General features: G+C 45.7%; 1 protein-coding gene across 1 annotated transcript; it reads left to right on the top strand.

The window, feature by feature from the left end:
* The first annotated feature begins 11791 nt into the window (after positions 1 to 11791).
* LOC132494356 (glutamyl-tRNA(Gln) amidotransferase subunit C, mitochondrial-like) lies at positions 11792 to 12310 on the top strand. The gene has a single exon (XM_060105405.1). It carries the CDS (start codon positions 11792 to 11794, stop codon positions 12200 to 12202), a length of 411 nt encoding a protein of 136 aa, XP_059961388.1. The 3' UTR covers positions 12203 to 12310.
* Positions 12311 to 12758: the final 448 nt, after the last annotated feature.

Below are 12758 nucleotides of genomic sequence, written 5' to 3'. Positions count from 1 at the left end.
CCATCACATCAACAGGCTAAAGAAGAAAAATCACAGGAGCATATCAGTAGATGCAGAAAAAGCATGTGACAAAATCCAACACCCATAGGTGATAAAAACCTTCAGCAAACTATGAATAGATAAAGAATATCTACAACTGATAAAGAATATCTACAGAAAAAACTAAAGCTTACATCATATTTAATGGTGAGAAACTAGAAACTTTCCCACTGAGATCAGGAACAAGGCAAGGATGTCCCCTCTCATCACTGCTTTTCAACATGATACTGGAAGTTCTAGCTAATGTGAGAAGACAAGGAAATCAAAATTATACAGGCTGAGAAGGAAGGAATAAAACTTTCTTTGTTCACAGATGACATGATTGTCTGTGTTAAAAATCTGAAAATCAGCCCCAAAACTCCTGGAATGTAAAAGCAATTATAGGGGCTTCCCTGGTGGCGCAGTGGTTGAGAGTCCGCCTGCCGATGCAGGGGACGCAGGTTCGTGCCCCGGTCTGGGAGGATCCCACATGTCGCGGAGCGACTGGGCTCGTGAGCCATGGCCGCTGAGCCTGCACATCCAGAGCCTGTGCTCCGCAACGGGAGAGGCCACAACAGTGAGAGGCCCGCGTACAGCAAAAAAAAAAAAAAAAAAAAGAAAGAAAAGAAAAAGCAATTATACTAAGGTTGCAGGATACAAGGTTAATATATAAAAGTCAATCACTTTCCTATGCAACACTAGTGAACAAGTGGAATTTGAAATTAAAAACACAATACCATTTATGTTAAAATACTTAGGTATAAATCTAACAAAATATGTACAAGATCTATATGAGGAAAACTACAGGGACTTCCCTGGTGGTGCAGTGGTTAAGAATCTGCCTCCCAATGCAGGGGACACAGGTTCGAGTCCTGGTCCGGGAAGACCCCACTTGCTGCGGAGCAACTAAGCCCGTGTGACACAACTGCTGAAGCCTGTGCACCTAGAGCCTGTGCTCCACAACAGGAGAAGCCACCACAGTGAGAAGCCTGACACTGCAACAAAGAGTAGCCCCTGCTTGCTGCAACTAGAGAAAGCCCACGTGCAGCAAGGAAGACCCAATGCAGCCAAAAATAAATAAATTTATTTTAAAAACTCTACAAACTCTGATGAAAGAAATCAGAGAAGAACTAAATAATTGAAGAGATATTCCATGTTCATGGAAAGGAAGACTCAGTATTTCCAAGGTGTCAGTTCTTCACAACTTGATCTATAGAATCAACACAATCCCAATCAAAATCTCAGCAAGTTATTTTGTAAATGTCAAAAAACTGATTCTAAAGTTATACAGAGAGGCAAAAGACCCAGAATAGCCAACACAATATTGAAGGAGAAGAACAAAGTTTGACTGACACTATCCGACTTCAAGACTTACTATAAAGCTACAGTAATCAGGACAGTGTGGTCTTGGTGGAAAAATTAACAAATAGGTCAATGGACCAGAATAGAGAGCCCAGAAGCATACCCACATAAATACGGTCAACTGACCTTTGGCAAAGGAGCAAAGGTAATACAATAGAGGAAAGAATGTCTTTTCAGCAAATGGTGCCAGAACAACTGGACATCCACATGCAGAAAAATGAATCTAGACATAGACCTTATACTCGTCATAAAAATTAACTCAAAGTGGATCACAGACATAACTGTAAAATGCAAAACTCCTAGAAGATAAAATTGTGATCTATAAAAGAAATGACTGGTGAGCTGGACTTCATTAAAATTAAAAACTGTTCTGCAAAAGTCACTGTTGAGAGACTGAGAAGATAAGCCACAGACTGGGAGAAAATATTTGCAAAGGCACATCTGATTAAGGACTATTATCCAAAATATACAGAGAACTCTTAAAACTCAACAGTGAGAAAATGAACAGCCCAGTTACAAAGGGGCTAAAGACCTGGACAGATACCTCACTAAAGAAAATACATAGGTGGTAAGTAAGCACATGAAAAGATACTTTAGATCTTTTGTCCTTAGGAAATTGCAAATTAAAACAACAACGAGATACGGCCACACACCTATCAAAATGGCCAAAATCCAAAACATTGACACCACCCAATGCTCACTTCTGCCCACCTGGGCCCACAACCTTCATAAAGAGAGCTTCACCTGCAGAATGAGCTGTGCCTTTCCCCTCCAGTTGTCCTTATCCTTTCCTCAAACTGCTCTTCTCTTAGATTCTCTAACTTCTCCCATCATTTTTATCTTGGATGAAAATTCCACCTTCAATTCCTTAAACAAGTATATTTACTTCTTACAATAATTTGTCTATTGTGGTTTTAAAAGCTGCACCCCACTGAAACTAGACAATCCCTGGCAGAATTTCAGGTATTGGTGCAGGGTTTTATAAAAGGGATAAAGGTCTTCAGAGCCAAGATGAGGGTTACAAGTAGGTTCCTGCTGATATATTGCAGCCAATAGAAGCTTGTCTCTTAAGGATGGTTTGCTTGCTCCCACATTTTCTGTATTGTGTACAAGCTTGTGGTTAACTGATAGGAAAGAAGATTTTCAGCATGTGCGACATAAATATATATTTGGTCTCTGCCCCCGACACAGAGTTCCTAAAACTCCTGTAATTTCCTGAATGATAGGGGTGGTAGGAGCATCTTACACAGAGCACCTGAATTCCTTGGAATATCCTAGGTGATAGGGATGTCGTTTGTTCCACAAAGGTGACTCTTGGTGGGCTCCTGGATAGCTTCGGAATGGGAGCTGGTCTCCAGAAAGACCAAACCATTATTAGAAGCTTGTAATTTGCAGCCACGTCCCCATTCCCCAGGAAGGGGAGAGGAGCTGGAGATTGAGTTAATCTGCATGATGAGGCCTCAGTAAAAATCCCTAAACTACAGGGTGTGGAGAGCTTCCAGGTTGGTGAGCACATCCATGTGCCAGGAAGGTGGTGCATTCCAGCTCCAGGGGACAGAAACTCCTGTGCTCAGCACCCTTCTGGACCTCGCCCTATGTACCTTTTCATCTGTTCATTTATACCCTCAATAATAAACCAGTAATGGTAAGTAAAGTGTTTTCTTGAGTTCTGTGAGCTGTTATAACAAATTATCTAACCTGAGGAAGGGTCATGGGAGCTTCAGGTTTGTAGAGAAGTCAGACAGAAGTGGGGGTAACCTGGGACCCACTACGTGTGATTGGTGTCTGCAGTGGGGGCAGTCTTGTGGGACTGAGGCCTTAATTCTGTGGAATCTGAATTCAATTCAATTCAATTACAGGACACCTGAGAGTTGGAGAATTGGTTGGTGTTGGAAAAAATTAAAAACACCAGGCATTTGGTGTCAGAAGTGTGAGTAGAGAAATAGTTCTCTTTTAGCATGTGTCATTTTTGTGTAAATGGCTTTTTCTCAGATTCTTGAAAAGATAAGACATAAGCTAAACTGCATTTCTGGAAAAACAAAAACCCAGCAGATAATCTAACCTAATCACAAAGGTGGCCCATGTCATTTAGTACACAGAAGGTAGAAAGATGACAAGGTGGTTAAATTTGCACAGCCACACCCAGAAATAAGGACATACTATTTTTATTTTTATATGGTTTTAAAATAGCATTACTTCTTTCTCAGAAGCAAAAAGATGTGCTTTTATGTTTTTTTAGTCATCCTATGTAACTTTAACTCTGGGCATTAGAGTGGATTTATTCACAACTCTACTTTGGCTTTTACTTCTCATACTGAATTTTCTACAAGTTGTACTGACTTAATAAATTCTCTCCATTGAGAATCCCTGCAGGGGTCATGCCTTTCCAGATGCCCTTTCCCTAACTTTCAGGCTTCAGCTCAGTGTACCTGGCCACAGCCTGAGTCTCCTCAGGCAGCACCAAAGGTCCCTTAGCTCACAGGAGCCCAGGTTCCAGGCAGACTCCCCTGAAATGCTGGGGTCATTGCCCTCAGGATTGCTGCTCACCTTCCTTGCTGATCAGGGCTGCCTCCGGCCTCTGCAGGGAGCTATACCTAGTTGCAGGGTCTTTCTAAGCAGCTGTTTGCCTCCAAGTAGTTCTGGAGGACTCTGTTCCCTTCCCCTCCCTCCACACCTGCACTGTGCAGCTCCTGGGCACTTAAAATGTGCCTGATGCAAATTGGAATGTGCTAGAAGTGTAAAATACACACTGGATTTCAAATATTTGGTACATACAAAGAATGTGAAATATCTCAATCATTTTTATTTTGATTATATGTTGAAATGATAGTGTTGGGGATATATGGAGTTAAATAAAAGATGGTTAAACTAATTTCACCTTTCCTTTTTCCTTTTTTCATATATGGCTACTAGAAAATTTTAAATTATCTGTGGTCAGCAGATACTGCAGTTGGCAGCACGGCCACAAGGGGCACAGAAAGGAGGGCAGCCCCCCCAGAGGAGTCACGAAACCCCCCATTTCCAAGTCCCCTTCCAGCCCCCAAGGGTGAAGTGGGCTAGGTGGGCTCCTCCGCAGCATCCCCTCCCTGCTCTGTCCCGAGATGCTGATGGGACGGAAAGCTCGCAGAGCAACAGGGAGCACTGCTCATGGAGGACTCCGCCATCCTATGATACTTGTCTCTACCTCCAGCTTCCTGCCACAGAATCCAGATCCCAAGGGGTCACAAAGGCGTTGAAACAGAGAAGAATTAAGAATTTATTTCCCCCCTTTGGTTCCCCATCAGAGCTAGGCTGTTCCAAACACAGCTCTACAAATCATCAGCTTACTCCTTGGCTCCTGGCTTACTGATGTGCCTAGTGGCCAGGCCCTATGACCCCACTTCTCTCAGTGGTGTGTTTGTAAATGAGCTTTCTAAACATTCTCCAAGGGGCCAGTACTATTAATGAACACAGAAACATAACAAATATATTTTTCAAATATTAAATGAATTACAACAATGGAAGACATGTCAAATTTTTATTCCTCTTTGCTTTTACAATAGAACCCAAAGAGTCAATTTAATAACTTATCTTACCTGCTGATTTCTGCAAACTAGTTACTTTACAAACAATAATAATATTATAACAATAATTATGGAGAAGTTAATTGGATAATAGAGCCTTTCCACAGTTTAAATGGAAACACATAAGAAACTAGGTAATTTTCAGTCCCACAACTCAAAATGCTACTGACCAAACCAACCCTGCTGTCTGCATTTCACTGTGGCCCTAGAGGAGACTGGTAATTCCTGTGACTCTGGGGAGACATCTACACTCAGAAATTCTCCAAGGTATTCAGTAGTTCTCTACAGATTTTAAGTTGTATCTTAGCAGCCTATCTGGAGAATTTGTTTCTAAACAATTTAGGGGAAAATCATTATGGCTTTTTATGCAGAGAACCCGCCAGAGGAAGAAATTCCCGAGAGGGTGAAGTCAATAGCAATGGACTTTTACTTCTCTCCGGGGCCTGCTTCCACCCTCCATGCCTCAATGTTAGTGCAGACAATTCTCCCGGGATCACAGGAACACATGCTCTCTCCTGGGGCCGGACAACAGCAGTTATGTCATGCACCTCCTCAAAAATGGAGGGAGGCTTTTAATCGCCAAATCCCTCAGAGACTCTGAATAACCCCTTGGCGCCCTGATGCAGAGGGAAAGCTTGATTTTAATGATGAAGCTGTGGGTGCAGACCTGGCCTCATGGTCCTTAAAACAACTTTTCTAAATGAGTTTTCCTTCAGAATATGGAGACAAAATCTACATGCATGCACATTTCACCACGTTGTACTTGACTCAATTTTCAACCCTTTGGATTTAAACTCAATATGGAGAATCTGCGACAAGCATCTCCCGAATTCCTCTAAGATCATCTGCTCTGCCAGGCACTCAGAGCAGCACTCCTTCTCGGCCTCTTCGCCCTGAGCCAGCAGGCAGGCGCACGTGGCTTCCACCACCTCCCAGGAGATGCATGAGGATGACTGCCTGTCAGAAGCAGACCAGTTAAAGGCCACGTTCAATCACTTCACTGTTTTTAAATACCTTTCGTATTCAAGGAGACATGTTTGTCAAAGCATTGTAAAGAATGTCACCGGTAAAATCTAATGTTGTCTTCCTAATACTGGAGGCTTTATTACCTGTCATGATATAAAGGACTGCTTTTAGAAGAATAATACAGGGGTCAGGTGAATCTGTCAGCTCCTAGACATCCCTCTCACGGCAGATCCTAAATTTTCTCAAACTGAGATCCACTGACGAGCCCAGAGACCTGGGCTGCAGTATCGAGCCCACGGGCTGGGCAGCGGTCGAAGCAGCAGGAATCTCAGCTAAGCCAAGCCATGCAGCCTTGCTCTAAGCTCTGTGCACAAGTCTGCCTGAGGAAAGCGGCAGTAGGACAGCTGCCCTGGGCACCGGCCCCTCCTCCCAGGGGCACTTGCGCTGCAGAGGCACAATGGCTCTGAGGACTCGTCTCCTAGGGGCCGTGCTGTCAGCATGCCCCCTGGACCCCTGAAGAGGTGCTGTTGTACGGGACCAGCCACTCTCCCCACGGGGCTCAAGGGGCAACTGTGGCTTAGCTAGATAGTTGCCCAAGTCATGCTCAAACTGAAAAAATTTAGGAAAACTATAAAGTATTCAGAAGTGTTGGATTATGAAAATATAGATGTTGGGACTAGTTAAAATCTCTCTGTAAAGGCAATACACAATGACTTTTGTTGAAGATGAAAGAACAGGGCTGTCCTCAGGTCAAGAGTCTTAACATTTTGAGACCAGACTCCAACGTATGGAGCCCCTATCACATTCCATCGGACACACAACATCCTCATGTCAGGCAATGTTTTCACATATAATTTCACAGAAGATGCAGCCATGTTTCAGTACATTTTTACCAATGACGACCTCTGCAGGTCACAGTGATGAGTATTTCTGATGTCTCTAACCAAATAAGTATGAGTTTGGCTTTTCTACATGTTATCAATTAATTAATGATATCTAGTACTTTATCATGACATGACCCATCACAGAGAACTCAAAGAAATGTTTTTAAATGGATGAATCTAGTCCAATATATAATAAAATTATTACTCAATCTTTGAGACCTTCTAGGAGTATAATATGACCTCAAAATAATTAAATGGGAAGCTATCCAACTAAAGTGGACTCCATAATCCCTTTAGTAAGGAACACAGCACACACCAAGAATATCTCCCTGCCGTCACTTCCTATGGTAAAGAGTGGTTTGGGTATTTGCTGCCTAGAGATCATGCCCTTGCCTCCCGAGGTCCTGTATGGACCTTCTGCTCTTGTACAAAAGCAAGGTTAACTCAGACGGTCAGGACAAAAAGGTCGAGCTAAGAGGACAAATAGGACCAAGCGGATTCGACAGCAGGCGCCGCTCTGAGGTAACAGTGTGTGATCTAGGGCTGGTCAAGACAGAGAAAGAAACTGGCGTCTTCCTTCCCCATCCCTTGTCCCCCACCTATAGACAAACACGCTTTCTTTCCAGTGTGTAAACTGTTTCAACTCTCCTCTCAAATTTTCTTTTTTTTTTGGCCGCGCTGCACAGCTTATGGGGGGATCTTAGTTCCCCGGCCAGGGATTGAAACCGGGCCCCGGCAGTGAAAGTGCGGAGTTTTAACCACTGGACTGCCAGGCAATTTCCAACTCTCCTCTCAAAATAACCTTTTGAATTCCCCTATTAGGAGGGTTAGTTCAGAGTACCTACCTATCTTTTCTGAATTTTGGTAGTCCTGAAAATTTAGTTGTTGACAAATGATGGCCACCTTCAAAACCTCCAATTTCCATATAGTTTGGCATGTTCATTAGTGTTTTTTGTCCTGGGCTTTCTTCATAATTTTTGCAACCGATGCATTTGCAAACAGAAGAACACATAATTTTGGCCTGGTAATGTAAAATGCTTCAATAAAATTAGGTTGTCCTACCATTCATCAAAAACCAACAAATTCTATTTGGATCTTAAATAACTGTTTATATCTGTGTGTGCACTCACGTATATAATCTGCAATTTTCATACCAAAGAAAGGCAGAAGTGAAGAGGGGCAGGTGGCTGTGATGTGAAGAGAGGTGGGGAGGGGCCCCCGAGGGCCGGTGGGCGGGTGTGGGTGTGAGCCCCGAGCAGAGAGTGGGGCCTCTCCCTCGTCCGGCGGAGCGCAGCGAAGCCTCCATCTGACCCTTGCTCTCGTCGAAGCCTGCCTCAGCCGGTTAGAGCACTCCAACTCGACCGCCCTCCTCCTTCAGCACCGAGGGGGTCCTGCTGGCTCTGCTGTTGCAGAGAACGTGTGAGTGCGTAGAACCTGAAACCCACCGGAGGCCGGGCCTGCGGTGGGCATTCTAGGGGGAAGCCCTTCCTGCTTCCTTGTGGGTGAACTTTGTTTCTTGTCACACGGTTGCGTGACACTCAGGGCTGGGGACCAACCCCTTGCTCAGGCCCGGCCTGGGGGCAGTCAGAAGGCTGGCCCTGTGACACTCTGGTTTCCAGTTTCCTCTTTGTTTCAGCCCCTGGGGGTTTCCCTCTGTCCTTTCCAGCTCAGACATGCATCTAATAGGGTGTGTTTTGTTCTGCACCTCTGGGTGTTTTGAATAGGAGGTTTTTCGAGATTGCTAGTCTGTTGTAATGCCAGACACTACAGGACATCAGCACTTTGCGTGGGCCACTGCCCGGCAGAGGAAAGTGGGCGGACACACTGTGTCTCGGCAGCCAGACGAGCTGCTTGGGAGCTGCCCTCTCAAAGCACCCAGGTGAATACTCACCTGAGGACAAGGCTGCCCCCACTACCCCACCCAGAGTGTCTCTGCCCTGCTCAGCAAGGAAAAGGCCTACCTCTGGGAGCCACCAGATGCTGGCCGCTGAGGGTAGCCCCAGCACCAGATCAGCAGCTGCAGGGCAGGCAAGGCCCTGGCACTGGGCACCCTCTGCTGGACACTCAGGGCGGGTTCGGGGGAGACAGCATGCTCCCGAAGGAGGCCTGAGCTCATTTACTTGATTCATAAGGCGTAATGCACATTTGAGAAACTAAGGTAGATTGATGGGTGCCCTTTTAGAAGCCCTGGAAGGAAGAAATTAAATTATATTTCTCCCTTTAAATTGAAGATTTTTTAACCACAAAGTTACTTAGGCCATATATTTAGCTGATTTTTAAAAATAATACTTAGAAATTGCTGACTGACCTCAAAGCATTCACAGTAATTATTAAGGCAGCCTGACCTCTTGCAATTACATCCTTTGTTGTGTCGAGGCTTTACGTCTCCCAATTTTCCTTTCCCAATTTTTGGTTGGAAAGCTTCCAGATTTCTATCAAGATATGCCTAAGACAGAAAATACAAAACTCCATCAAGTTATATTTTATTATTTAAAAATAATGTTCAGTGCAAGGTACCTGGCTTGCCCGTCACTGGATCTGGTTGTTACTTTAGGACGAGCCACGACGAGCAGTCTGCCTCATCTCCTCACATCGCTGAGGAAGTACATCACCTCCCCCCCCATTTCTTTTTTTTTTTTTTTTGCTGTACGCGGGCCTCTCACTGTTGTGGCCTCTCCCGTTGCGGAGCACAGGCTCCGGAGGCTCAGGCTCAGCGGCCATGGCTCACGGGCCCAGCCACTCCACGGCATGTGGGATCTTCCCAGACCGGGGCACGAACCCGTGTCCCCTGCATCGGCAGGCGGACTCTCAACCACTGCACCACCAGGGAAGCCCCCCATTTCATTTTAATTCATTTGAACACTTAAAGGTAGAAAATTTATGGACAGTAAAGATGTGATGAAAATCACTGTGTCCATGTGGACATATTTCCTTCCTGCATCTCTTGTACTTTTTTTCCTGAAATAGTTGGGATCACGGTACTCTGACACCAGCTCACGTTTGTCAAATATATACTGTGTTCCACTTTCTGTGTGATTTATACGCGTTCTCTCATTCAATCCTCACAGCAACCTTGTGGAGGAAACACTACCACTGTTCTTGCTATCTGACTGATGAAGAAACTGAGGCACCGAGAGGTCAGATGACAGCGACCAAGTGATGGAATCCAGTTCCGGTCCCTGTGCTCACGTCCAGCCCCGGGTCTCAACCACCAAGTACCTTTCTCATACATCACGCTCGGCTTTTTATGGTGCTTTGTTTGTTTGACTCTTCTACCTGTCTGCTACCCATCTAGACTATTTTCAATGACAAGGTGAGGCCGTGCTCTTTATAAAGCTGTGCTGGAGCAACGCGGAAGGCGCAGCAGCAGCCCCCGTCCTCCCTTTCCCCTCACAGGTGAGCAGCGGGGATCCGGTCAGCACCAGGGCCCTGTAGGTCCCCATCGCTGCAGAAAGGCCTTTGCAGTGAGGCTGCTTTGCTTGTGTGCTTTTACTTTTTACTGCAGCATGAGGGATGGAGGACTGTGATGAATCTGAGCATGTGCGAGCCCCGTGCGACCCCCACCCAGACGAGGTCAGAGGACAGCCCAGCCACCCCCCCACGCCGAGGCCCCTCCTGACTCCTCCCCATTAACACACCCCCGAGGGAACCTCTACTCTTACTGGGATTGCTTTAATTTTGCCTGTTCTGGAACTTCATCTAAGTGGAACCATTTGGTGTGTATTCTTTTCCACCTGGCTTCTTTCATCGGCACCGTGTGAGATTCTCTGGGCTGTGGCACAGAGCTGTGGGTCTTTGTTTTTCATTGATGTGTGTCACCCGTTAGATGATACACCCCGACAGATCTATCCATTCTACCACTGAACACACGGCTTGTTTCCAGTTTGGGGCTATTATGAATAAAACTGCTGTGAACATTTTTGTAGAAGCCTCTGGTAGACATGTACACTCATTTCTAGGGGCTCTATTTTTAGGAATGAACTGCTGGGTCACAGCACATACAAAGGTTTAGTTTTAGTAACTATTGCCAAACAATTTTCCCAAGTGCTGGTACCAAGTTACATCCCTACCAGCAATGCATGAGAATTCCAACACTGTTTTTTTAAAAAAATAAATTTATTTATTTATTTTTGGCTGCATTGGGTCTTCATTGCTGAGCACAGGGTTTCTCTTGTTGCAGAGCACAGGCTCTAGGCGCATGGGCTTCAGTAGCTGTGGCTTGTGGGCTGTAGAGCGCAGGCTCAGTAGTTGTGGCGCATGGGCTTAGTTGCTCCGTGGCACGTGGGATCTTCCTGGACCAGGGCTCGAACCCATGTTCCCTGCATTAGCAGGCGGATTCTTAACCACTGCACCACCAGGGAAGTCCCCCAACACTTTTCAAATAGAACTTTTTATACTTTTAATTGCAGACAGTATCCTTTACCCCTGAAGAAAAGGCTACTATATTGAAGCTTGATGCAGTTGAAGCTGTGGATCTGCCTGTATCAAAATTGATATTTTCAACTGATTTATCTATAATTCAAGAGGCAAGTTAAAGTATTTTACAAAAAATAGACAGACCAACCATGGCACAGTATGAGAGCCTCAAGTCCACAGGGGATGGCCCTCAGTTTCCCTGGGTAAGTGAGAGGGCACCGAGACGCGGCCCGAGCAGGTGGGCTGTGCTCCCTTCTCTGGTGATCTTTTGTGCCCACGGGAAGGGATGAAAACTGCCCCTAATGCATTTAGCCTTTAGCAGGTGGCCTGCGGGTCTCTCCAAGGTGCTGTCTGCCCCTAGATTCTCCCTTCACCGGGAAGCCAAGGAGAATAAAAATCAGCCTAAGTAACGATGGCCAAGAGCTTTCACCCAGCTTTCTTCACACAGTGGACCATCTCCGCCTTTTCAGACTACACTCTTTGAACTCAGGCTTATCTGCTGCATAACACAATCCAAATATCTAAACCCCAAATCAAGACAACGTGGAGGAGGACACTCTATGGAGGATGAGAAGGAGAGAAATGTGGACGCGGGCCATGTGGCTGGGCCTTCGGGCGTTGGCAGGTGGGCGCCGCGGCTTCACCTCCAAGGCCGATCCTCGGGGAAGCCGCCGGGTCACGGCCGAGCTGATCAAGCACCTGGAGTGGCTAGCGCTTGTGGACTTCGGCAGCCAAGAGGCCGTGGCACGGCTGGAGAAAGCCAACACCTTCAACGACTGGCTCCGCGCCGTGGACACGGACCGGGTGGAGCCCAAGGAGTCAGTTCTGGAGGACAGATGTCTGTACCTGAGATCCGACAGTGTGGTAGAAGGCAACTGTGCTGAAGAACTACTACAAAACTCTCATCGAGGTGTGGAGGAGTATTTTGTGGCTCCCCCAGGTAATATCTCTTGGCCAAAGCTGGATGAAAAAGAGCCCTACTCACACCGCTGAGTAGCTATTCTGGGAAGGGGTGCCCTCTAAAAACGTGGAAATGCAATGACTATTTTGTTATGAACACTGATGTTCCCACTTCCTTCAGTCACCTGAAAAAAGTGATGGTTAGGTATCTTTTAGTAACTAACTCTTCTGAAGACAGAATTGGGAAAGATCTAGCCAAAATAAGGCAAAGAGTCCCTGATGCCAACGGAAGTAGAAGGTATTGCCAGTTTCCAAGGAAATGGATCAAATGTACTCACAAGCTGTTCTGTATGGAAGACTTTATCCCCTCCCCAAAAGACTGTCTACCGAACTGCACTTAAGTGAATTTTTTCTATTTATGTAACTGTTAGACATTGCATCTGATCACTATGTGACAACCTGAGTTGTCCTTTTCAGTTGCTGCTTCCATTGAGTTGAGCAGCCTTTTATCTTTACTGAACACCCTTAAATTTGTTCTTGGGTACCCACTTTGTTCCAAGCAGAGGGCTGACTTTCTGCTAAGGTTAGGAGGCAGCTTTGGGAGGTGGTGGATATGTTTATGGCCTTCATGGTTGTGATTTCATGTGTG

Source organism: Mesoplodon densirostris, chromosome 7, assembly GCF_025265405.1.
Source record: "Mesoplodon densirostris isolate mMesDen1 chromosome 7, mMesDen1 primary haplotype, whole genome shotgun sequence".
Taxonomy (NCBI): domain Eukaryota; kingdom Metazoa; phylum Chordata; class Mammalia; order Artiodactyla; family Ziphiidae; genus Mesoplodon; species Mesoplodon densirostris.
The sequence above is the reverse complement of the archived record's forward strand: the minus strand, read 5'-3'. Positions and strand labels throughout refer to the sequence as shown.